Below are 26366 nucleotides of genomic sequence, written 5' to 3' on the forward strand. Positions count from 1 at the left end.
TATGCTCTGTAGACAAATGGTAGCCCACAGATTGCTTTGATTAGTGAAAAACTACCCTCAAAAAAACAGGTAAATACATATTTTCCAAAAGCCTATCTGAATGCTGTTTGACAGAGAAACACATTTTCACTGGAAGAAGTTCAGGGGTCAATGAGTGGGCAAATATCCTAATCTGGCATTCCCTATCAGTAAACTCACAACCCACTGCAGAAATACAGCCGAGCTTGACAGCATTGGGTCATGTCCCTTTTCACTACTCCAGAAACAGATGTCGTGAGAAACAGTGGTTTGATCAAAATTACACATACAGATGCTAGCAAAGACAGGAAAAGAACCAGTCAGCTGACTTCAAATTGTGTCCTGTTAAAAAAAAAAAAAGCCTTTTTTTTTTTTTTCTTCCAAGCATTTTTACCTGTAGAAATGACACAAATCCCTGCTGTAAAATCACAGTATTGCACTGGGACTGAATGCAGTCCTTCGTGAGTTCCATAAGTCTCTTCTTCATGAAGTCCCTGCTCTAATGGAGTCCCTTTCCTCCAGCAGGATTTCCTTTCATCTGTACCAAGTTAAATGTTCAGACTTCTAGACATAAGGGAAAAAAAACTTCCAGCATGACTCAGTTATAGAAAGTTTGTTTTTCTTTGTCTCATTAGGCTTCCTTCTGTCTGTGCAATATAACTCAGCTTTAATATGAGTATTTTCATTTAAAGAAATAAAATCTGCAAAAATTTTCGATAAACCCCCCATTTTATATGACCCAGCTTAGGTGAGACACCCAGCTAAACTTGAGACATATAAAAGACGTTCCCTCTGCCTGCAGGCAGAGCTTTCCACAAGAGCTCATTTTACACATAGGGAATCAGGTTCAATTCTGTTGGCATCTATGCTGTTTTGCTCGGATGTCAGCACAGGTGTAGCAGGCAACAAGATGTCATGTTGGTCAGTTGCGTGTGTAAACAAGTCTTAGTTCATAAAGCACTTTAGTCAAATATAGCAAGCGATTTGTTCACTCAATTTTTACACCACTGGCCACCTACAAAGGAGCAATGGCAGTGTTGCACACATTCGCCTGCAGTGTGATTCCATGTTACAGGAGGAAAATCCCCAATCTTACCCTGCTAGGACCAAAGTGTAGCTGCCCCTGCAGCCAGAGGAGGCGAGGACAGTAGCAGAAATAAAGCTGATTTAAACCCTCTCCTCTTCTTTTTTTTGCATTTTGAATCAGCTCTGTCACTCTTCATAACTAGTCCTCTCACCTTTCTGTGCACAGAAGGCATTTATGCGTTGCTTGTCATCACAGTCTGTAAGTTGCTGTGGCTGAGATATGCCCATAATGAAACTGGGTAAGAGTTCTTACCATTTTTTCCCCAAAGAAAGAAGCTTTCTGACATAAAGGAAAGCTATCTCTCCCTGTAGTCTTGCTGCTTGTTTAAGCCTCATAACATAAGCAGAGTGAAGTATTTTAATTACTGGTGAGACCTCTAAGGATGTGGATCTAACACACTGTTGGAAGAGGTTTTGAGCTTTACCAGCTGTTTATCAGTGGCTGATTTTCAACAGTTTCTCAAGATTACTCACACTAACACAAAATCAGAGAAAACATATAACCGGTTAGATTTGGTACTGCTTCATTCTAATCTAAATTATATGCCAGGTGTAGCACACTGGAAAAACAGGCCCTTGGAACAGGGTAATGTTGAAGCGATGCGCCAATATACTACTGGGGAGCATTACACAGTGGGTCTTGTCTTTTTCCAGAAGAAATCTGAAGCTAGGTTTCTAACCATAAAACTGTTAAGAAAACGTGGCCTCTTTCAGAAAGTACAGAAGAGAACGTGTTGCAGCAATGGTACCAAAAACTCTTAGTCTTATTTATACTGGGCCAGGCAGATCATAAAGTAATTGACGTAAATGAGGAGTAGCAACATGGAATTATTCTAGATTTGCACTGGAATAAGTGAGATCACAATCTGGCCAAAACTACTAACGGGAACTATAACCCTAGCCACATATGCATGCAGTTACACCATGGAGTCCTTCACTACACTTTATGGACACCAACTTCACAGTAAACTGGCTGGCACCCAGATAAAGCCAAATGGAGTGAAATTTGGCCCATTAAACTTTGCTATAAATATATTTCTTACACAGTAAATGTTATTGGACACAAAATAGAGATGGAAAGATTAGAAGGAAACCACACCACCCCCTACTCAATGCAAGGTTGTTCCCTGTGCTACATGTTCCAAAGCTTTTGCTCATTTTGGTTTTTAATTACTCTAGTGAAGGAGCTTCCACCACTGACCTTGGAAAGCTGTGCTCCAACTCAACCAAACCTCCAGTCTCAATTCATGTCTTCTGAACTCAAAGGCATAATGTAAGAGTTTAATCACTTTATGTTGGGAAAATTAAACTGGGGTGCACAGCCAGTGGTTGGCCTGCAGTAAGTCATATGTTTATGTTCATAGGAAACAGACATGTATTAATGTTCAACAGCAACATTTTGGAAGAATACAGTCTCCTGACTTACAGAAATCTCTCAAAAGATCACAATGAGTGTAATATGTTGATCCGAACTGATAGCCCAAGACTCTCGGGCTGTCTTTTATCACTCAGATGTGTTTACGTGCTTACACTTGCATTATCAGCATGGGAAATCAAAGAAAGCTGTGTCCACTGTGCAGTAGACTGGATTATATCATCAGAATGTCTGAAGATAATAAGGAGCATATTGCGATGTCTTTTACAAATCCATGGGATACTCTTAGGTGGGAAATGAATGGTTTATGATTATTGTCAATCTGAAAGGAAATAATATCAGATGAGGCTTAGAGATAGGCCACAAAATCAGCAAACAACCTGAAGAATACTATGCTTGTCATAAGCTATCAAGAGCAAGTCCCTAAGTGGATTAAAGAAGTAATGAAAGGCTAGTTGGATGAGCTGCAGTAACAATAGACAGGATTGTTGCTTCCCCTGCCCAGAGCAATATAATTCATCTGCCTCTGAGACTAAGCAGAGCTCAGACGAAAGGAGGCAGGAGAAAAATGTCTTGTATGGACAGGCTACAGAGATAATTTGGCACCTTTAAAAAAAGCTGGAACTGGCCCGTGTAGATAAGGATATCCATGAGGATAAATGATCTGGTTTAAAGCAATGCATTTAATGTAAGCCTGTGTCATTTTGTGAAATACATTCCTCTTCTACCTGTTAGCAGAACAGAGCCTATCTTTCACAATTAAAGTGTACAGACCCTATCAGTAGCTAATAGTAACTCAAATATCTCAGTTGCTTCCTTTAGTATATCTAAAACCTGAAAGCCACAGGCCAAACTGTGCCTCATCAGATCTATATGCCTGCCAAAGTCATACAGATCTTGCAAGCACACATGAAGGCAGAACTTGTGCTCCCTGTCTACACAATAACATCAACAACAGGTCAAATTTTGATACAGATCCAGGTTGACTTGACTTTGTAAAAGATATTTCAAAAGTGGCAGAACCTAGAACAGAACTCAGATATACTGATTTACGAGTCATGTCCTTTTTGATCTTCTGTTGATGATCACAAATTTCAGATAGAGTCTTAACTTAAGTATTTTTCAAAGCCAAGGAGACATGAGATATAAGTTTTTTAGTCAGACTCACAAATCTGATAAGAGAGCTGATTCATCTAGCATAAAGGAGTAAGAGTCCACCAAAGCTGCTAGAAACAGTATTTTCTTTTCTTTAAGCGTATAAACTCTCACTTTTTTAATGCTTAAAGATTCCCCTTTTAATGAGATGGTTGTTATTTCTGTATTTACATTGTACTGCACAGACACCAGCAAATCAAATACAAGCAAAGAAAACTGTTTGCAAACCAATAATTTCCTTCCCAACTTTTTGCAAATTAATACTGCATGTGCATTCATTTCACTATTTTATTTCCTCAAAAATAGATTGAGAAGGGCTAGATTGAGTTTTCAAAACTTAAAACTCACTCAGGCTCTTGTAAATATTTTATATTTTTTGCAAAGCATCTATTATAAATTATTGTAAACAGTGATTTCCTGTAAGAAATTAATGTAAACTCAAAAAGAAATGGGTACAAGTGAATCATGTTCCCCTTCCTTACCCAACCTCCCAGTCCCTTGGTGACATCTATCTGCACAGCTCTAATTATGAGAAGTCATGTGCCGAGATAAATGATGGCGTTCTCTGAAGTACTCATGACAAATGGGACACGTTAGCTTCTCCTCTCGTCTTCTCTTGCACTGGGACTCAGTTGAGGAGTATTCTTTTTTGTGATGTGATCGCATGTGGAAGACTAAATCAGATGTCATGCGAAAGGACAGGTTGCATTTGGCACACCAGTTCTGGGCAGCCACTCCAAAGGACGTGAAGGTGGGAGGAAGAAGAGTCAAGGAAGAGGAGGAGGAGGACGAAGAAGTGGTTGTAGAGTTTTGTAACTGTCCTCCTGCTTGTTTGGGCCATGGCTCTGAGGTATATGGGAAAGCATTGCTCCGAGTGATGCTTGCCTGTAGCATCTGAGCATTACACAAATCACTGACAAAGAACTTGGAATTTAGAAGAGTGCTGCAGCACATGATGTCTGTGGTGGCAATCAAGCCAGACAGCTCCCCCAGGCTCTTTGCTGACTCACTCATGGGATGAGAAGAATTTATTGCAGCTCTTTCTGCAAGACACTTACTGGGTTTGCTGAAAGCACTCTTCTGTTCTCCTCCAGTTCTGGTGGGCCACACAAAGGAGAATGCACTACTGGAGGAGTTCAGCAACACTTCCTTGGATACCTGCTCTTTCCCAAGCGGGACTGTGCCATCCTCCTGTTCTCGCTCTTTCAGTCTCTCATTTCTCAGCTTCTCCTTCATCCTCCTGACCTCAGTGAAAGCGCTCTGCTTCTGCTCTAAAGTATCCTTCCTAGATGACTGCCTCCCTGAATTAAGCTTCCAGAAAGAACCAGCCAATGCATGCTCTCCCCCAACCTCTTCCTTGCCCCCACAGTTATGTTCCTCACACAGATTATTGGTTTTCTCCAACAACACTGTTTTCCTGCTCCTGTTATTCTCAGCCTCTTCAGATTTTGTTCTCTTTTCTCCTATGAGACCATGGGCGTCATCTTTACAAGCTGCCATTTTGACCTCTAGGTCTCTTGCCAGGCTGTGGAAATTTGTGGTCTGCTCAGATAAGATGCTCTTTTCAGTCTTAGGGTCCTGGAAGTTTTTCCATAGCAGGGCACTCTTCTCAGGGACACATAGGAAGCGAACATGGGAGAGATAGGAATGCTCACATTTAAAGACTCGGTCACATTCTTGGCATCTCAGCTCTGCAGAAACAGACAACAGACAATGAGTTTTGCAAAGTCGTGATCATGAGCAGACTCTGACTGTATCATTGACACAAAAAAATCCCAAAACACGACCCTCCCCTGCCCCCGCCCCCTCCCCCCCCCAAAAAAAAGCCCAGACAGAAACATTTATTGTGTCATACAAGACTGTGTCATGGTAAAACTAATGCCAGTGCAGAATCAGGCCCCTTTCTGCTACAGAAAATGGTTCTTCCATATTTGCCTTCGTGTGCCACTTGCAAGAGGCTTTCATTTAGACTCTCAAGCTAAATTTGTATTACGTAAAATGGCCAGTACACAATTGTCTAGATAAAACCATATGGACTTTATGAGAATTTGAAGCCTGAACCCAGATTTGAGGCAATGCTTCCTAAGTCACTGGCTTTAATATAGGCTCAATGTCAAACTCTATGTACCCAAGTAATAAAGTTTGGAGTAAATGACAGCTGGAGTCAACCTTGTCATGGACCTGACAGAGGTTTGCTAGGTCTCTCCATAATCTACATTTTAACTTTTTCAACAATTGCCAACTCAATTTCTTTTAGATAAATACATTTCTAGCCATATCTCACAATGAACATCATGCCCTTTTCCTTGCTTCTGCTGTGTTCCATGCTAAATAGGAAGACTATGCTGTATGCAGTAGTTTGGGTTGTTATGATTTTTTACAGTCCTGCTCATTTACAGGTTTAAAGCTGAACACTAGCCTGTACCTGATTCCTCAATGAGTTAAAGTAAGCATATTTCCAAATTATATTTTAGGCTTTTAGGATTCCAAGGTAGTCAGGTGCATAGACATCCATTACACAGCTCATCAATTTCAGCATTAATCCCTAGTGTACCATCCTCTCCTGGAAAGTAGCAATGAAAACGCTATTGAGAACCATAAATTTGTTCTTGCTCTCAGCCTCCAGTTCAATCCCAAAGAAGGTGGTCTTTTCTTTTAGCAAACCACCTAGGGATTTAGGCAGGTTTTATTTCCCATATTAAAAGATCACCCTATACTAAAGATGTTGCAAACTCATTTCAGTCCTCAGTGACCCCTGCAGCCAACAATTTAGTACTTACCATTCTGGGGACTCTGAGGTTTTATCTCATTGAAACCCAAGAGTCTGGAAAGCTCCTCATCATACCAGACAAGCAGCTCTTCATTTTTTTTTATTTTCCTAGTAGAGCGGTAATATAACTGACTGTTTTCCAAGTAAGCTTCCAAGTTCTGCTCCTTGCTATTGGCAGCTGCTTGTACAAGTCTCATCCAAGGCAATCCCAAGGGACTGTGCGCAGATGTTACATCTACCTGTGAGATGGGACACAAAAAAAAGGAAGTTCCAGGTCTTGGGACCCAAAATAGATTTGCACCAAATTCAAGAGCAAAGCCTATTTTCTGCCTCACACAGAGCCAGTATGCAAAAGCTGTGAGCCCAATTCATACACTAGCGTCAACAAATTCAAAGTCCTCACAGGGCGAAGGCTTCCCCTGTGTGAGTGCTGAGAGTTCTGGGAATGCAGCTGCATAGGAGGGAGGAGGAGACACTGCTGTTTCCACGCTACCTCTTGGGGCAGTGCCAGGCATGGTATCTGGCCAGTCTCCAGCCCACTCTGCATGTCCTCTGTCCGATGCAGGTTGTCCCATGGGACTTTGCCAGGTGGGGATCACAGAGATATGGAAGGTGTGCTCCTCTGTAAGCAGAGGTCTCAATCCCGTGGTAAGATGGAACATGAGTCAGGAGTGCTGTGGCCTGGGGGAGTGTGAGATGCACAGACCCCCAGATCAGTGCAGTGTCAGCCCAGAAATGAACAAGCACTCTGGGCAGTTGCACATGGATATGGATACAAGAGAATATAGATCAGGAGGTGTACGAATAACCTTGTTTTTTTGATTCAACACCTCAAGAAGACAACATGTGCATATATAACTGTTTTGCCAGATTACATAAAAATTAGATTTTAATAAATACAAATACGAAGCACGTAAATTCTCTCTTTCCTTTTTTCAGAAATAAAATGACATATTCCTATTCCTGACTTCGATAAATTGATTACATTCATTTCAGTGTATCTGAACAGATAAGAACCCATCAGGTGAATTATTTCTGAGAGCAGCAAGTGGCTGATTTATTTTCAGTATGTGTGCATTCAGAAATGCCAAACAGATTAAGTTCAAAAATGTTGTTAGGTTGCAAGGTCAAGCACTCCAAAGTTAAAAAAATAGTATTAAGTCTGCTGCTCAAATTAAATTTCCTCTCTGTGTCTGTATTACAGCATTGTGCTCAATCACTTGCACTCCTTTCTCTGAGTCCTCACAGGTTGACCATGCTCTGGAAATAATAGAACTATAAACATTTGCCTTTGTCTCCCTCATTCAATGTGTGTTGCTCCTATCTTATTTACTTTATTGGATTTGCTAGGAATAGGGAATGATTGATTTCTTTATAGGTTTTTCCTTGGTGTTTACCACAGCAGATCTATGTCCTCTGCAACATTTGGAAGATGGGGAAGACTTTCATAGCTTGGAGGCTGAAACACAGAGTGATCAAGGGCAACATTTACACACATAAAAAGCCTCAGCTAATTTTTGAAGTACTAAGTCATTCTTTAGAAAGGAAGAAGTTTGGAAATGAAAAATGTCCACTGACAAGTATGATCTAAATTTCACCCCAAGCAATGTATAGCTCTTTGTTTTCCACTAATTGCAGGGCAGACATTCATTGGTGTTGGGTATCAGAAACAATATTTTGGCTACTTCTTTCCCTGTTTTTAACTCTCTCTATTACCTACCATGAAAAGTATGACTACATTAGTAGTTTAAATACCAAGCATGAAACATTAAGGGACCATTAGGATAAGAATTAATTACTAGAAGGGAGAAAATAAATTAGCATGCCCTGTAACTGGATCTCTCTAAATGCCATGGTAATTAACAACGACTGAGAAATACAAAAGTCTGACAGTGACACAAGCATACCCACCCACACACAGTGGTTGTAACTAATAGCTATGTCAGGGCTGTCATTTATTAGTTTCTGTGTTTCAGAAATACTGAGCATCCACCCAGTGCTCTAAGCAAAGTCAAAGGGAACACAGCTCCTCCAGGAACTAAGCCTCCCAGGAAGGAGCTGAGAGAGCTTAAAGAAAGTGGGGAGGAATAAAGGACAGAACATAAGATCTGGGTGCTGTCAACTAGAAGCATATGCCAGCTTTAGTTTTTCCGTGTGTTTAGAGAGACTAGAAACCCTGCAAGTCCACCTTCTTCTGGAGATGACAATCCCTCAGATCCTTTGCACATATATATAAGGTAAAGGCTTCAAAGCCCAACAGACTAAATTAAGCTGGGCTATGGAAGAAACCTGGCTTCCTTGACAGAGGCTGGAGGAGAAGGGAGAGAATAAATCTCTTCCTTGGAACCCACAAGAAGCTGTAAGGGGCAGAGGAACTCAGTGGAATGGATGGCTTTAGTAAGGGGCTGGTTTGCTTTCTTGGGGTAAATGATTGGTTGAAAAGAACTACCTGTGCCCATGGTTGCCGAGGTATTTTCTTTGCCTAAGCATACAAATTGGCACAAGAAGCTCAAATTAGGGTCTTCAAAAGGACAAGAGAAAAAACATAGAGCTCCCTTTCGGACTAAACATAAAAGCCCAAGATGAGGAAGCCCTTGTTAGAAATAATGTTCCCCAAAGTCTTGCAGGAGTGATGCTGAACTATGGTGAACATGAACTCAGCTACAAAGAATTCACCTTACCAAATTTCTGCCTGTATGTATTCTCGTTGCACCACAGCCAGCATATCAAAACCCATTTTATGTTTTGTGCCTCAGTGCCATAATAACAACATAGAATCATGACTGAATTGTTAATTAATTATCTACACACAGAGCTAGGAGCTTAACAATAGTTCCTGATTTCTGGAAGGTTTACTTTTAATTATGAGCAGCCAACAGGATATGGGACCACCAACTGCAGCTGAAACCATTACTTGCACAGAGTGTGATGCATTTACTGCCAAAAGACAGTGATCTGAGCCAACTCGGGCATCCAGTTTCATGGCTGCATAACAATTACTTAGTTTAAATGTAGCAAAACACTAAAACCATCCCTCTGGAGGGCTCTTCCAATATAGAAACCCTTCAAGCTTCTTTCTTGAGTCTACAGTCATTCCAAAGCTCCCAGGAGAAATACAGAAATATTCCATAAATAAAGCCTTGTTTCGGAAGAGATCTTTCTCCAAAGAGCTTGCAGTTCTCCTGGGCTACTGATAACACTGTCAAAGCAAGCAAACTGGTGCCAGAGTGTCAAATAAATAGTCAGAAAAACTCTGAACCCTCTTCTCTTTCTTAATTTGTTTAAAGCAAAAGTGGCAAACAGGTATCTTCTGACAGCTCCATCTTCCATATTACACATATTACCTGGGATTTCTCTCCTCCAGAGTACAGAAATCTTAGCAGAACATGGATCTCTCCCAGATCCACCCATACCGTAGCATGTGGGAAATCTGCTTGCTTCACATTGTAAAACACTTCTTCCCTGTCTTCTTCTAGACCAACAGTGACTGAAATGTACTCCAAGAACCAGAAAGCCAAGATAACAGGTCAGCATGAGAATTGCCCAGTGGCAGTGGCTAAGGAACAAAAAATATGGGAAATAGAGCTGGAGAGTTAACACTCTATCACAGTCCTGGGGTTTCTGACTTTCCCTACAAGACAGTTCCTTTCGTTTCACAGACTTATCTCTGTGGCTTCTCTACAGTGATTCAAAAGTGCAGGTGTAACAAAGGCTGACCTATCTAAGGTAACTTTAGGAGGTTCATGTACTAATAGCAATGAGTTTTGACTGCCTGAAGACTGTGTGAACTAGTTGCCTCACCAATATCTTCCACAGTTCATATAGCCTGTGCTGGATGAACACTGCCATTGTGGTTTCACTTTTATGGATAACTGATCAAACTGGGTTAACATTTGCCCAAATCTCTCAATAAATGCTGTGAATGTACCACCTGCATAAGTCAGTGTAGTGCCACAGTCTTCCCTCTCTGCACTCACAGGGCTGTCACACCTCCTGATAAGCCTCCTTTGTAAGGAAAAAACTGAGTGTGACTTTTCTAAACTATCTGTCCCTCTTTCCTCCTGTTCTCTATCAGTGCTTAAGCATGTCATCAATCATCAGCACGGAAATGGGACATTGTATTTTTCCTGCAAAGGAAGCAGTTTTCACTGAGGTCCCTCCAGTCCACATCTCGTAAATCATAAATGCACTGGCTACCTCCCACCTTTGAAGGAGCTGTTAGTTGTGCTGAACAAAATAAAAATCTACTCTTTGGCAAAGTTACCTCCTCATGGATGGTGTAACCCATTTTTTATGTGATTCACATTCAATGCTGCTTTCTCCTACCTTAAACACATAGTGGATGTTCCGCCGATCAGAACACTTGAGAGCAATAAAAGCTACAGTGTCCAGCAGGGTGTTCTGGAGCATGCATGGTCCAAAAACAACTTCTTTGGGAATGTCTTGTGTGGTATGAACAGTAGCCAATGTGTCCGGAAAGTGGTTATGCAGAAGTTTGTTGTCACTTGTCCAAAGAAATTTAGGCAAAGATGTAAGTTCCATCATAAACCTGTAAAATAAACAAGAAATTGCATTTGAAATGGAGACAGAAATGGAAGAAGGCAGCACTACTTACAATACAAGGACTTCCGGGAGCTTCAGGTGAATTATAAGAGCATGCCAGGACATTGTTGGTTAAGAAGTTTACAGCTTTATTATCATCCAGTTCAAAAAGAGAAGAATAACTTTTCACTAAACCAAAATCTTACATTTGTAAACAAATTAATTACTCTTTTCTAGAATAGGCAAACACTGTAGGAGTTCAACTCCTCCCACACTGCTACTCTCTGCAGCCAGGAATTAGAAGCTTTGGGAACAGTAAGCAAAATGTTCAGTGAATGGAACTCAGCATACACTTGTTCAGCGCATTCTCAGATATCCTTATTTATTAGCAGTAGTTCATAGAAGCATCAAGAAAAGTAGACAACAACAACAACAAAAAAAGGCAAGCACTTCACGAAATGCATTTTGAAAAAGCTGTGCTTTTTCATTTGGAAGTGCAACATCATTCTAGTTTCCGGTTAAGTCGGTACAAAACCAGGAATAACCTGAGTCCCGAATCTATCTAACATGAATGCACAAAATCTGTGGAGATTAAAAAAAAAATATTATTTTCATCCCATCTCAAGATATAGATGAGATCTTGCTTACCTGCTTTTCCTGGGAAGATCAAATCATATTACGATTCTTTGTATGGTGATACTCTTAGCATAATGTTAGTAGAGTTTGCTGTCTTTAGAGGATGAATTTTCCTGCCCTGAATGTAGAATATTACATTTTTCAGAGCAGAGGTTATTTCTGCAATATGAATCATAATCTGAGAACTCTGTATGCAGTGAGGAGGCAGGTTTGAGTTATTTGTCATTCTAAGCTTCTCTAGGATTTTAATAAAGATCTTGCCATCTCCTGCTCCCAGCTGGAGGTCATGCAAAACCCCTCATTTATGCCATCAAGAGCTGGATCAGGTCCATTAGGCAGGGAAAATTAAAGAGAACAGCAATAAGCCCCGAAGAGGCCTTAGCCTAATAAATACTGAGATGGAAGGGCTGAAGATCCAGTCTAATCTTCTCACTCTCTGCCAACAGAATTGATTTGTTACTCACTGACTCATGACTTAAACTGAAGTGATATGAAGTGCTCAGGAGAGTTGCACTGATTTAACTAAATCAGTTTCCAAACCAGTACAGTTAATCCAGTATAATTTCTTCCTGGTAGGCAAGGTCTAAGGCCCTACTCTGAAAATATTAAAATACACGCCTACATATGCAGTAAACATCTGAAGGATGAGGGCTTAAACCAGCCAACCAAGGAAAAGAGTGGGAGGTAAAGGGGTGAAAAAAAAATGGTCAAATGGTTTGCCAGAGATTAGTCACTTAGAGGAGGATATAATGGGTCTATGCTTTATGTTAATGATGAGTTTCATTGCCTGGCTTCCCAATGATCTCCTAAATTCTCTATTGGTGGGATAACAAGATGATGTGAACTATGTGTACATTTGTACAATATCTAGGATCTATCTAAATACATACAATATATTCATATGCATATATGTTTCCATTTAAACTGCACTGATTTTTAATAAATAGAAACAGTCAAGGCCCATTTATTTTAAATTATACTAAAACTAAAAGTTCCAAATGGTCAGAAAATAAATTTGATATCTAAAGTTCTTAAAAGTCTCTCTAAATAGGAAAAGCTTTAGAAACAAATTAGAACTTGACCCAATTCCTTTTCTCAAGAATTCACATTCAGGAAATTCCTAATATCTTCTGACATTATTTTACTTATCCACTTATGACTGTAGAAGGCAACTCCTCTTACTAAGATTTCCTTTCCTGTGAAATTCATCTGAATTTAACTATGTAAACTAGGAGAGTTCTGTGCCTTGGCACTCTGGTATCACTCTGGAGAACACAGGAATCCAGGGCCCTCAAAGCTGAGTTTTCTATGGGGAAGGATGCTGGATTTGAGCACACACAGTTCTAGGAAGAGAGTGGATGCTACCCGTGTGCAGTCAGTCTCTTCCTCCAGAAATCTCAGATCAAGCGCAGATAGGAAGGTCTGAAGAAGCTACACACCCTTCCAGCTAGCTACCACTGCCTGCTTCTTCTCTCTATTTCAGCATCTTTCAAATAGCTATTGTAAATCCAACCCTAACAAGTATCATTTCTCCAGACTGAAAATGTGTGGATACCAGGAAAAAGCCTAAGAATTATGTGTAACAGCACCACCTAGTGATCTCTGCCATAATATACGTCCTGGAGAAAGACTGACAGGGAGGCAGGACATGCTTTAGCATTGTTGCCCCACTCTGGTTTTATTACCTGCAAGATGGATCTGCAACCATCGGCTCCCAGGCCACACCCACAGCTCACACCTCCAACCCAGGCAGCACTTCTGACTTCCTTAGTGAAAGTCTCAATTGTTCCCAGCAATATGTGTGCTGCTTGCTGTGTTACTTAATCCCCTGCCCCAAATCCTGAATAAGGAAGGGCTTCCACACACCCAGGGGAAGGGCAGGAAATAATTGATCCCCTGGACACAGGAGTCTCTGCCTGTATGCACTGCCCCACAGGCCTGCCTGCAGGCTAATCCTCCCTTCTGGGGAGGGGAAGGAAAGCCATCACTCCTCATTAGAAGCATTGCCCTACAGCAAAGGTATCTGGCAAATATGGGGCAAATAAATAAATATTTATTCTTCAGTAAATAAATCAGTATGTGCACATCTTCAGTACCGTTTAATTTGCCTAGATTGATGGAATATAGGAAATGCAGGTTAATAAGGAGTATCAGATACTTTCTAACAGATTTTGCCTCTGTCCAAATGCAAGCATCCCTCAAACTCAATATGCCATTACAGTTTGTTTATTTCTAAGTGACTTGTAAATTAGTCAAAAATCTGTGGTGGGCAAAAGAAATCCCTCAAACTTACAGACATGAATGCCAAAGTCTCAAAGTACTGCCTTGTCTGCTGTGGTTGCGTTCAACTTTTGCACAGAAGAGTCAACTTTGTGAAAAGTTATGTAAAGGATGTGCTGTGTGTACATGGCACATCGGCTTGTTACAGTCAGCCTTGCCCCAGAAGCTTTTGGCATGGGCAGATCACTTTCTTCAAATAATCTGTCTGATGCACCATCTAGTGTAACATCTAGGTATCACACAGTGTCCCATGACAAAGTGACAGCAAGACATCTCCAGAGTCCTTGGTGTTGCTGGCCTGTTGCATCACCACAGCTTCTTAGCATCCTGTCAGGCATGAAACACTTATCTCATGAGTGGGTCATTCTGCCTGCATCCCTCTGCTCAAACAGGAGACTAGGTGCCTCCAAAGGTACTGGGTTTTTTAGGATTGGGTCATGATTATGTCAGGGAGGCAGTGTAGTTTAAATTCACAGCATTCTCTTTTTGAAACAGAGAGGGTAGGCTGTACTGGTACTCGGAGTGAAGAGTGGTGATATTCTGCAACATCTTTAAAAGGAAAAGGATGAATCTGTTTTTTATGTTCTCCAAACAGCGTGAGAAAGCTTTACCCTCTGCACAGGTGAGCCTTCCACTTGTGTTACAGAGGCAAGTTCATCAGCTGAGGGGTAACAGCAAGCAAGCATGACTGTACTGCTTTCAAAAATGAGCTGCTACCTCTGCAAAGGGGTGTGCTGCATCCTACTGGCTTTCCAACATGGATCAGCACTTGCTGCAAAGTGCAGATTCATCCACAGGACAGCACTGGAACAAGTCTTGCCTCCTGCACAGGTGAGGGGTAGTAGGGTGTTCTCTGGTAGCCACAGCCCTTATCTTGAAGAACTGAAATACTGCCCTCCTCAAAAGTAAAGACTGAGTCTTGAAACATGACTTGAGAGGAGAGAGAGAAATTGAATTGATTTACTTTCTGGCAGCAAAGGAAACACAACTAAGAAGCTGCAGGGAGATAAAACAACCACCAACAACAGAAGTAAGAGGTGACAGGGAGCTAAATATCTACAGAAGCTTTACAGGTATCACTGCAATATTATGGCTGGATTGTGCAACTCAGCAGCGGCAGCATAAAAGAAGATAGCCCCATACACATGCAGACAACCTAGGCAATGTATTTCTACATAGCAGGCTTTTAAAAACTGCTTTTTAATTATTATTGCTGTTAAAGAAACATATCAGGCTGCACGGCACTATTTAAGAAAGTTTGCTAACATAGATTTTACCTTTGTCCCATTAGTTTGAGGATGGTAGTATCTGGAAAATTAACGTGAATGTGCCTTCTCAGCAAAGCTCAGGGGAGTTTAGCAGTTTCACAAGCCTAAAACTGCCCAATGCTCTTTCTCAATAAAGTCCAGTAAAATATTCTTTGACACTTTATAGGAGCAAATCTCAACAAGGTATGGACCCTCATCAGCTCTGCTCTTTTCAGTCCTGCCACCACTCATTCTAAACCCAGAGACAGCCAAGGAATGACTGCATACAAGGTCAGGTCTGACTGCTGCTGGAAAGCCATCTGCTGGATTCTCTGAGGGGCTCAGCAGACATTTGACTACACTGTGGCACCGTGCAGGGCAGAAGGCTTGCTGCATAATAGTCAGTGCAACCTCATAGCTTGAGAGCGCCAGCAGAGAGATTAGCATTGCTGAAATATAGCAGCACCACCTGGAGAGCTTAAAACAGGTGGCAGAAATAAGCTAAGACAAGATAAGATCATGTATAAATAGTCCAGCATATAAATCTGAAATACCTCTCAATTTGGATGGAAGTTTGATTGAGATCTAGACTAACCTCTACATGTTTTCCATTCGGCTATAATATAAAGACAAATCTCCATCCACAACCAAGAATTGTTGGTTTTTTTGCAAAACTTTCCTTCATTTTCAGGATCCTCAGTCCTGATCCTGAACGAGAATTCTAGACCAGCCCATGAACCCAGTACTTGACCTCTTGTTTAATTCTAAATCTGTTTCAATGCAGATCTCACATATTTGCCAACAGTCTTCAGAGTCTAAGAAAAGTCACACTTACTAAGAATGTACAAATGTAATCATAATGAGAAATGGAGAAAGTATACTAGAATTCCTGGCATTTTCTTCAATGGATTGAAGTACATGAATTGCTCACATTCTTCATAGTGAGTGAAGGACAGAGAAAATTATAACAGGATTCTCCAAGACTTCGCCTAATCAATTACTCTTGTCTTATGTTATTGATTTCCACGTTTTGGCTAGCTCATTTAAGGAGCAATAATTCTGGCATGCTCCCATTTCTTATAGATTTGCTAGCTGTCAAACATCTGAGTAATGCATTCTTCTACTATAGCAAAGTTTACAGAACTCTGTCATAAGCCTCTTTGTGAAGGTCATATCTTCAGCTCTGTACCATGCAGGCAATTATATGCTTGCCTCAAACTGCCAGTGCTGGGAGTGCCATTGCCTCCCAGAGACATGATCCCCCTCATGCAACATAATCCTGCTGTTCTCACCCATGTTCTGCATAAGCAGTTCCTATCCCTCTGGGCTCACCCCCACACATCTCTGAAAGGGTGAAATAAGATGAATATTTATAGTGATTTAAGTAGCACATTAGAGTCAGATCACCTGTTAGACGATGAGTACTCTCCATATTTTATCTGTCACAGATGTGAATTCTTCATATGGATGAGTTTAGGGACTTGCTATTTAATGGACTTTTCATCCCCCAGAGAGTATCTGATACACATATACCATGTCCCTGAGTGATGGATTTTGCATCTTGATTTCTGAGAAGTGTGACAGATCTGTCAAACAACAAGTACCTATGGGCAGGCAACTCCCTATAGATTATGCAATTGTGGATGTTCCATCAAAAAGCACACAAAATAGATGGTGCTTACAGCAACTGCTCCCTGCCTGCTTTTTTCCAGAAGCAGCACACGAACTGCTAGTCATCTTTTGGTTTCCTGAACACTCTTCCAAGCTGGAACCCTCTCCTTCTCTCTCCCCATTTCCTAACACTTGCATATCATCCCATTAACTAACTAGGATTACAGCTTCTACATTCCTGAAAAACTTTTATGTAGTTCCCTCACCTCATGAGAAAAATATGTTTCTAGAAAGGGGAAGTGAGAGAAGGGCACAGGAACAGTTCTGAACTAATTTTCAGATCCCTGATTTTCCACTATATGGCCTTCAGATGTCACTGCAAGCTTTTAATAAATGTGTAGAAATATCCAAATGTAGAAAGACCAATTTGAGCAAGGACTGCCCTACCTCCTATTTTCGTAGGACTTGGCCTGATTCTCCTTGCCACAGTGACAATGTTGAACTGTGGCATCGCTTGGAATTTCTTGGTCGTCATAAAAGCACTGGCAGCCTTGTTTAATATTATGATCTACTTTGCAAGTGAGAAGGAAACAAATGAACCACCTTTGCAAGAGGAAAACCTTTTCAGTCAAAACTTAATTAGCTAGATGAGCTCTTCAATGTCATAAATGGAAGAAGATAATAAAAATTGTTTCTCTTAAATTAATTTGATTTTTTTAAGATTTCAATAGCTTCTTCTATTTCATCTTTACATTCCATTTTAACTGTGGATTAACTTGCACATATTGATATCACTTGTGAAGAAATTACCTTATTTAGGGAAAAAAAAGTACAGAAGTTATTCATAAAAACTAATGAAAATATTGGATCCTGAAAAGCATCATCCCAGTCTCCCCAACAATTTTTACATCAAATCCAGAGTGAGGATTAATATAAACAGTATAGCTCTACATTTGCCATGTCAACTAAACTGAAAGGAAAAAAAAAAATATTACATATTGGAACCATCATTTCCTTCACCTTTTATCTTACTACTCTCTACTGAGAAGTGTGACAGCATTTTTCCTCAAGTGCATAACCTGTGACTTTTTGCCAATGTGCTCCTGTGTCCACTGCCAAAACTGCCTTTGATTGCAACAGGAGGTCTGTTGGTCTGAGGAATCCATGACCAGACATGCAATGTCACACATAATAAACTACAGATATTAAAGGAATTGAGCTGATGCAGACAGAGTGCTTCTGTCTGCAGCATTTATTATTATCTGTTGTTATAAGGAACTAAGGATTCTTAACACATGAAGGGAATTCCAAGGGAATCAGAGATGCAAAAGTGAAAAAATTCATTTACTGGGTTTTATACATTTGCTTTCCTTCTATGCAATGTTTTGTTCTTCTTTTTTTTTTTCTTTTTAATAATTCGAGTTGTGAACTGCAAAGGAGAACGATCAAAACTAAAACTGAAGGAAACTGGCAGGAAATCAAATAAAGGAAAGGAGAATTATTGTTTTAAAAGATAAAATAAGTAACTCCAGATTCCCGCAAAAAAAATCCTGAAAGAAACTGCAACCCATTTCTTAAATCTATTAAATTACAAGCTGAAAAGCTCCTTTTAAAGCATAAGAAGTCTAAATGAGTTGTTTCTTTTAGCTCACTGCCGCTGCCAGACAGAGCTTCTCTGCTTCAGCTTGGGCAGAGGTCTGGGAGACATTTGCTTTTGGGCATGAAGTGCTTCCTTCACACCTTTACTGGTGGAAATCCCTCATACAGCCATTACATCCCAAGTAGAGAATACCAAAGCCTTGGATTACCTTAGAAAGGAAATCCTTGCTGTTGACTTTAAGACAGAAAACTAGTTACACATCACTTATTTCTGAGTCATCTTTGCAAAACAGCCCACCAACAATATTTCTTGAATTTCTGAGCTCGGAGTATGCTGTTTCATCCTCCCATTTTCACTGATGGCAAATTTGGATTCCAGCAATGATTCTGCATAGAAGCAAAGGGGCAGCTGATACAAAGAGGTCCTTTACCTGCCAGTGAGCCACTTCCCATCTATGTGTTAAGAACGGCCCAATTAGCACTGATAAAGTAACTGAGATAATGATAATAAAACCTGTAGAGACTGAAATTTATTTGCTGTCCACGGCTACAACTGATGCACTCTCTTCTCGATTCCTCATAGCCCTTGATGTGCTGCTGCTCTGAACATATCCCCTGTAGTCCTGGGATGATTCAGGCCCTGTAGCTTGCCTGAGCTAGGCAGCTGGGAAGAAGCAGAAATAAATACAACTATGCACCAAGGAGGAATTTGCTGACTGCAGAGATGAACTGAATCTAAAGAGAGTGGAATAGAATTGGGACTGAACTATCCTGATTCATGAAAATGGTTTTCCCTTGACATTCCAGGCACCCACAGGTTTCTTTAATTGTACTTTCCTGTACAGAAGCTGCACAACTCTGACCTGACAAGCCCCTAAAAATAGTGAGTAGAAACAGGGAACCTCACTGCCTGGCATCCCCTGAAAAGACAATGAGGCAGCTCAGAGTGAAGAGCTCAGTATCTATCTGAGCTTCCAAAAAGTGGCCCCTTCTGGAGTGTGAGTTCAATCTGGAGGTTTTGTTGTGAATAAGAGACCTCCAAGGTGGTGGTCAGAATTCTGTTGTATCCTCATGATACCTTCCGGGACCAGTTCTCCACTTCTCACTATTTTAAGGCTTTATGGTCTTCAGACTACTTTCCACCACCTGAAATCTCAGTACGTGCAATGTAAGCTGACAGCTCTTGATGAACCATCATTATATCTTGGCTGGATATCCAGCCTAGTGAATCACGAAGCTGCCAAATCTTTTTATTATGAACAATATCTCAGACTTCAGTGGGAATAATGAAGAACACAGAGCTAAAATCCCTGCTTGGAAATGAGTAAATACCTCAAGCTCCACATCTGCCTTAAGCAAGTCTTGTAAAATACAGGAGCCATTTGGAAATGCAGATTAAAAGAAAATCTTTCAAGTTCCTTTGTATTTTCTCTAAGAATAGTGAAAGTTGAAGTAGAGTCTCTCCTGATACATGGTAGCTGCCCCACAAACATGCAGAGCTACCTCTCCAAAGTATACACAGATTGAGTCATTCCTCCAAGACCACCAGAAGGATGCAAGTCCCACTGCTTACAGAAACAAAATGCCTGGGATTGAGCATCAGATCTAGGATGATGAGAAAATAACAGAGATTTGAAGTACCAGTAGAGTAATTTACCCTAGCCCCACTGATTTTCAAATGGCAGCTCAGCACCACACTTCCCTGTGTACTTAGGAAAATTCCACATTGAACACCCATTTCTACTGCCACCATCTTCCATGGCAGGAAATGGGGTTTGCAGGAGAGGAATGGAAGCCACATTGCATGGAAGCCTCGACAATACTGATTTGCTGGGAGGTATGATGCAAGAGTATCTGCACAGCTCCTCATGAAACCTCTTTGATTTAGCAGACCTTGTAGTAAACTGGAGGTTTTCAGTGTGGCAGAAGGTGAGTGACAGTCACCCAGGTCTCTGTCCCACACCTCCCAGTGCTTGAATACAAGAAGTGCAGTGCAGACACTAGGAGGGCTCCTGATGTTTCAAGATGGACAATGAGCAACAATAATACCATGCTGTCCTAACTTCAAAGGATGAAATATGTTTATTTTCTGCTATCCCAGTGGTTCAGACAGACTGGGTCTGGGAGTTTGGCTCTATGATTCATAAAATGCCAATACTCCTTTCCAGTTGGTTTGCCCCAAAGGCAGAATTAGTGCTTCTGTCTGGCACTGCATCTCAATCTAATGGATGCTGCTGGATGGTACTGGCTTGTACAAGTCATTCATAAGTCAGACAATCCACCTGTGGATAAAAAGGGGTTGACTGCAGCTCTGTGGTCTGCTGGCTTTCAAAAACTTCAGTTTTGTGTGCAGGACACTGTATTGAAGGGCTGGCTCTTCACTGGACTACTGTTGTTCTGTCTAATGGAAGCATTACTTTTATGCACCACTTTGTTCTCGTGGTTTCAAAGCCTAAGACCTAAAAAACAGGGTTCCTGTAGGATGAAGTGAGCGTGTTTTAATTCTTCAGCCAGGCTTGGGGATTATCAGACTGTAAATGTTATGAATTAAGATAATTTCAGCTTCATAGTACATACAGTACACTATATGGATATATTTCACTTCAGAGCACATAATATTTCAATTTCCAGATCTGCATTGTGCAGGTGTTCACCTCAGAGACTTGGTCTGGTTTCTGCTCCTGCTGCTCTGGCGTTGTTCACCATTCAGCAATAGACGTAATGCCCAGCAGCGTCACAAGGGACAACCAAGAAGGGAGGGAAAGCAGATGTAAAAAAGCCTCTACTTTGCTCACACACAAAAAAGCTTACAACAAACATGCATTTTAAAGCAACAAAGTAATTCTATGGGAGGGGAACAGAGAAGACAACTACTCATCTGTCAACATAGTGTAAAAAAGTTACTTGTCACACAGATGATCCACTTTCAGTTAAATCCTTGTTTAAATCATATAAATAAGAGCCCTGACCATGTGCTACCACTTCTGTTCTCACACAGATTTGCTCATTTATTCCTTCACCCAGGCATCCATGCAGACAAAACCACCATTCCCTATGTGTAACCACAGAAAATGGAGAAACAACCAACCAACACAATCCAAACACAACCAGACTGAAACAAACACAAACAGGCTGAACCAAAATGTGTAACTTGTCAAAACAGTCACAAATCATTTTTCTTCTCTCTCCCTACAGGTCACATTCATGTCTACTTTTCACAAGTTAAAAGAAATTACGCTATCTAATTAAAGTTCAAGATATATGAGGTACATTCTTCCTTAACAGCTGTGCTATTTATTTTCAGTCACTCTTGATTAAAAAAAAAAAAAAAAAGGTGTTATATATGTTCAATTGTTCATTTCTGACAGGAAACTAATATATTGGTGTGTAAGCACATACGTATATATATGTACACATACTTATATACACATACATGCATTCACAATGATTCATATAGCTATATATACAGCTATATAATTGTTTGTGATTTTACATGTTCATCATCTGTATTTGAAGATAAATATTTTTAAATTAAGAGCAGTCATGTTCCCATGGTTAATACTGGAGATTTCTTCAACAGTACTAAGTAACATTAACTTACATTTATCTTATTAACATTAATGCTAACCTACTTCAGAATGTCCAACTCCAATAACAGCAAGTAACTAAGCTGAAGAACACCATGTAGTGTGAATTTGTGGGGAACAACATTAACAACTTATTTTACACTACAATGAAGCAAAGAAACCTTTAAATGGAAAGTTATTTTTGTAAATTAAAATATGTTTGACCTAAAATAATTTGCTTCTCAGCAAATTACTTTGTTCTTTGACCTTGTGTTTATTCATAGCATTTGCAAGTAACATATGACTGCACTGTAGGAAAATTATATTAATTGATTCACAGTATTACACACATGAAAATATCTACATATAACATACTAGGATTGAGACAAGTAATTTATTCTGCAAAATCTTCCATACAATCTATAATTCTTTATACAGAATTTATTTTTGTACTTTTCCATCTGGTTATATCATGTTCTGATAATAGAAGATAAAGTAATATTTTGATTTTACATTATATTTATATGGATATAAAGCTATATTATTCTATGAGATGATATCTCTATAGAGTTCTTTAAGGCAGCTCTGCTTTGAAATAGTGGAAGATGCTTAAATATCGGCTAAATTTGCCTTTTCAAAGAGCCGTTTATGCTTCAGTGTAGTTTCACACATTAAAAGAAATAAATCTTAATATCTCAGTCTTCCTATTACGTAAATAAATCTATCTCTTTAGTACCAACTATATTTTGTAAATGGTAACAAAAGCTGTCAAGCACTAAATTTTATATTTTTAAAAAAAACAAAATTAAGGGATAGCTCCTGAGCAATAATTTATTACTAAATTCTAAATTTCATTCATGAGTGCAAATTATTTTTATTTAAGAGCAACTATATTAAAAATACAAAACTATTTAAAAATCCTGAATTTCATCAAGTTATTATTGATGTATCTTCCAACCAGTGCTTGTCTGATCACAGAGTAAAGACATTCAAATGTTACAAGCATTTGTGGTGGACCGAATTCCTACACAAACCTTTACATGGAAGGATTCGCAAATGTAAAGATCAATGTGACATTTTAAAGTGACAACAGCAGCAGCTTCTATGTTGTTCAATCAGTAGGAAAATTCTGCTAAGGAATATGGATATCTTCGTATTACATACAAATAGAGAATAACAATGTGAGCTATTCCAAAGAAAGTTCATCAGTTTCTTAAAAGCAATTAGACCCTAAGAAAGTACCTAAAACCGCCACGATGCTGTGATCCCCTGTCGAAGTTGGAAGGATGAGGAGAGCTGTAACCAATGAAGAGGGCAACTGATGTTCGAGAGGTCTCGGCGAGAGAAGAGAAGCCGGAGGGAGGAAAAGGGCTACTACCTTCGGGGTTGCCGAGGGGGTGCCGCCTTCCCCCCGCTCCCTGAGCCGCCTCCGCATCGCCCCCCGGCAGCCCAGGGCCGGTACCCGCCGCCCGGGGGCTCTCCCCTCGCTGCCGCATTGAAGCGGGCGGTGACACGGTCGGGGTTAAGCACTAGTCACCAAGGGGCTCCCCCGCACTCTCGCCTGCTCCCCGGCAAACCCAGCCCCGGGGCGGCCCGGTCCCGGCTTGCGGCAGCTCCCAGCGTTGCGGCGGCGCCAGGGCTCGTCGGGGACAACCCCCCGGGCCGGCTTTCCGCTCCCGCCGCCCCCTCGGTGCGCACCGGCCGCCAGCACGGCCTGAAACTCCGCGACCCCTCGCTGTCCCCTTTACCCACTCCGGGAGGACAGCGCAGCGCTCCGCGACCGCTCAGTCCGGGCGGGTGGGCGAGAGGGCGCGGCTCTGCCCGCTTCGCCGCGCGCTGCCCAGCTCTGCCGACGGCAGGGTGACCGCCCCGGACAGCCCCGCCGGGCCCCTCCGCCGGCCACCGCAGCCCCTTCTGCCCCGGCCCCGCTTACCTGGGGTCCCCTGCGGACAGGGGCTCTCCGGCACCAGGGCCCCCGCCGTGCCCCCTTCCCGGCGCAGCCCTCTCCCAGGATCCCGCTAAGGCCGCGTCCCCGCGAAGCCCTCACCCCACCGCCGGGGCCGACCGGACCCCAAGAGCCGCGCCGGTAGCCACCTGCCGCCGCACCGCCCCAGCACGGCAGCATCCTCCTCCCCCGCGACGGCTCCCCGCCCAGAGCAGACCTCGGGAAACGCCTACCGCAGCGCCTGCCCCCGGCCCCCCCGCCGGCACCGAGCCGTGCACCCCCCAGCTGTCCCCCTCCCCCGGTGCCCGCTGCCACCCCCGCCCGTGGACCCCTCCCCGTGGCAGAAGTCATCCCGGGAGCGGCTGCGAACCGCAGCGAGGGGGGCCCAGAAGGTGGACGGAATTTCCCCTTGCAACGGTACTTTAAAAATAGGACTTTCTTTTAAAGTTGAAGGGGAAAACAAACATAACAAAAACACCTCCAAAGTCTTCCTGACAGTTGTCCTTCAGGGCATCTGGCAACACTTTCGAATATAAGGCTGTTGTGGGAGTTGCAGATATTGACATGAACGGCTTAAAATTAAAATTACTGCTTCATAGAAAGTACTCGCAGGATACAAAATTAGGAATTTGTTTGAGGTATGAAATGATTTGTGGCACAGCTGGTATGTAAAATAAAACCATCAAACGTCTTGTCATAATCAAATATTCCCTAAATCTGAACTAGCAACATTGCTTTTGAAAGATGTCGTTCCATATAAATGCCTTTAACGCCTGGTAGAAAAATCTTATGAACATGTTGACAAATGAAATAACCTGGTTTATTTGATTAGTGTCCATGTAATCTGAATATTGGCTTGTATTGGGAAAAGAAACGTCAACCCTTTAATGTTTTTGAAAGGATGGATTTTCACTGCAATTAAAGAGTAATCTTATACCGATAAAGAGTGAATCACGCCCTACGTGTTCTGTGCTACAGGGATTAAAGAGGATGAAGTCAGGAGTTTGTGTTTTCTTTTAAAATTCAGCTCAGGCAAGACGAACAACGTCAAGGAGCAGAACGGGGATTTGGTAGCTGGCCCACCGCTGTGGGAAGGTCTGCATCCTGCCACCCTCGCAGGGACGGATTTACGTGCCGGCGGTATCTCATAATACTTCTTTGGAAATACTTCCTGATTTGTAGTGCAGATGTCAGGAAACCGAGATGAACAATTCCCACTGCACTTCATAGCGCAAGCATTTGTGGTTTTGCAGCCTCTATGCAAACCGCTACAGAAGGCGTAGGGAGGGATGGTTAGGTGTTGTCACCTCCCTTACGGAGCTTGAATCACTGTGAGACAGTGCCCTGAGGGAACCTATGTCCTAGGGTAAGATTCGCATCTTACGGTCAGCTCAGCTGATGGCTGGTTCGATTTTCCTTCGAGCAATGGGCGAGCAAATGAGGCCGGCGGCCGTGTCTCCAGCAGTCCAGGGGCTGCGCCCCCAGCCCGGCCCGGCCCGCCCTGCTTCCCCACTCGGCTCCCTTGGACAACAGCACTATCTCCACTCACACCTCGCTCCGGCTTCGGACCTGTCAGGCTTGCCCGGTGACAGCCACTGGAGGGTCGGGAAGCCTGTTTTGTTGAGAACACGAGGCTGCGACGCCAGGAGGCAACTCTGTGGAGCCAGCCCGCAAACGCTGTGCCCGTCCCTCCTCGCAGGGAGTGTGCGAGCAGGGAAGGGGCACTAGCAGGGCGCCAGCCCCCCGTTTCGCGGGATATTTGCGGTTCGGGACTAATGGTGACAGTCGGTAGCTAGAGATAATCGCGACGGTATCAGTGCTTTCGCGTCCGCCCAAAGAGCCTTAAAACATGCCCGCCTCGCTAGAACCTCCTAGCCTTTGGAGAAGGCAGTGCGGGCAGCCTACACTCTTTGCAGAGTAAGAAATTTCTTCATACTTGGTAAATATAAAATACAGACAGCTATGCAGCTCAGATCCATCGTGTCAAGAATCAGTGATCAGAGAAAGACAATGCATATTATCAAAAGTAGTTACAACCACATTTTTCTTTGTAGTGCCTTATTCTGCTTTTGAGACTCCCTCGAAGTCTGACACGTTATTTTACGAAACATTTTACTGATGTTCACGAAGCACCGAGGGCCTATGAAGCTACTAACACTTTTATTTTGTTTTTAAAGGCCGCAGTGGCTGCGGGGGAAGACGGCTGCTTCGGGTAGGGGGTAATGAGGGCGGCCGGGATGCCGTGCCGGGGATGCGGCTCCCGGGGACCGTGCAAACTGCGGGCACTAGTGGGCACCGTCGAGGCCTAAGTCCGGCGGAGCGGGAGGAAGGGGGATTCCTGCTACCCAGCAGCCACTTGCTCACTTTTTGTGAGTGTCATCAGCGAGGATGTGGGTTTCTTGTATTTCTCTATGATCTAAGTAATCGCTGGGTCTGAACTGGCCAGTTCACAAAAACCTTTAAAGTGGTTAGCTTAAGCAGCGCGTTCAACTTCTGCATTGTTAAAATTGGGAGAGCAGCTGAAAACCGGTGGACC

The 26366-nt window shown here is 42.1% G+C and overlaps 1 protein-coding gene across 3 annotated transcripts; it reads right to left on the reverse strand.

Annotated features, from left to right (window-relative positions):
- Positions 1–187: 187 nt before the first annotated feature.
- ZNF488 (zinc finger protein 488) lies at positions 188–23990 on the reverse strand. 3 transcript variants are annotated; one of them, XM_082054740.1, is made up of 5 exons: positions 23819–23990; positions 23128–23181; positions 10731–10953; positions 6415–6643; positions 188–5325 (listed from the first exon to the last, which is right to left on the reverse strand). In XM_082054740.1, exons 3-5 carry the CDS (start codon positions 10947–10949, stop codon positions 4157–4159), a joined length of 1617 nt encoding a protein of 538 aa, XP_081910866.1. In that variant the 5' UTR covers positions 10950–10953; positions 23128–23181; positions 23819–23990; the 3' UTR covers positions 188–4156. The 3 variants fall into 3 exon arrangements, with proteins under 3 accessions (XP_081910866.1, XP_081910865.1, XP_081910864.1); XM_082054739.1 differs by lacking the exon at positions 23128–23181; XM_082054738.1 differs by lacking the exon at positions 23819–23990 and having other exon boundaries at positions 23128–23424.
- Between the last annotated feature and the right edge of the window lie 2376 nt (positions 23991–26366).

This window comes from Streptopelia decaocto (assembly GCF_964273445.1).
Source record: "Streptopelia decaocto genome assembly, chromosome: 5".
Classification (NCBI taxonomy): Eukaryota; Metazoa; Chordata; class Aves; order Columbiformes; family Columbidae; genus Streptopelia; species Streptopelia decaocto.

What these genes read in the sequence shown, in the direction of transcription:
- ZNF488 (XM_082054738.1), bottom strand. Translation starts at nt 23,381, where the DNA reads ATGCGGCAGCGAGGGGAGAGCCCCCGGGCGGCGGGTACCGGCCCTGGG. An exon ending in CAGCATCGTGGCGGTTTTAG is followed by an intron (nt 10,954 to 23,127) that starts GTACTTTCTTAG and finishes TTTATTTTACAG; the next exon opens with GTTTATGATGGAACTTACAT. An exon ending in ACATCCACTATGTGTTTAAG is followed by an intron (nt 6,644 to 10,730) that starts GTAGGAGAAAGC and finishes CCCATCTCACAG; the next exon opens with GTAGATGTAACATCTGCGCA.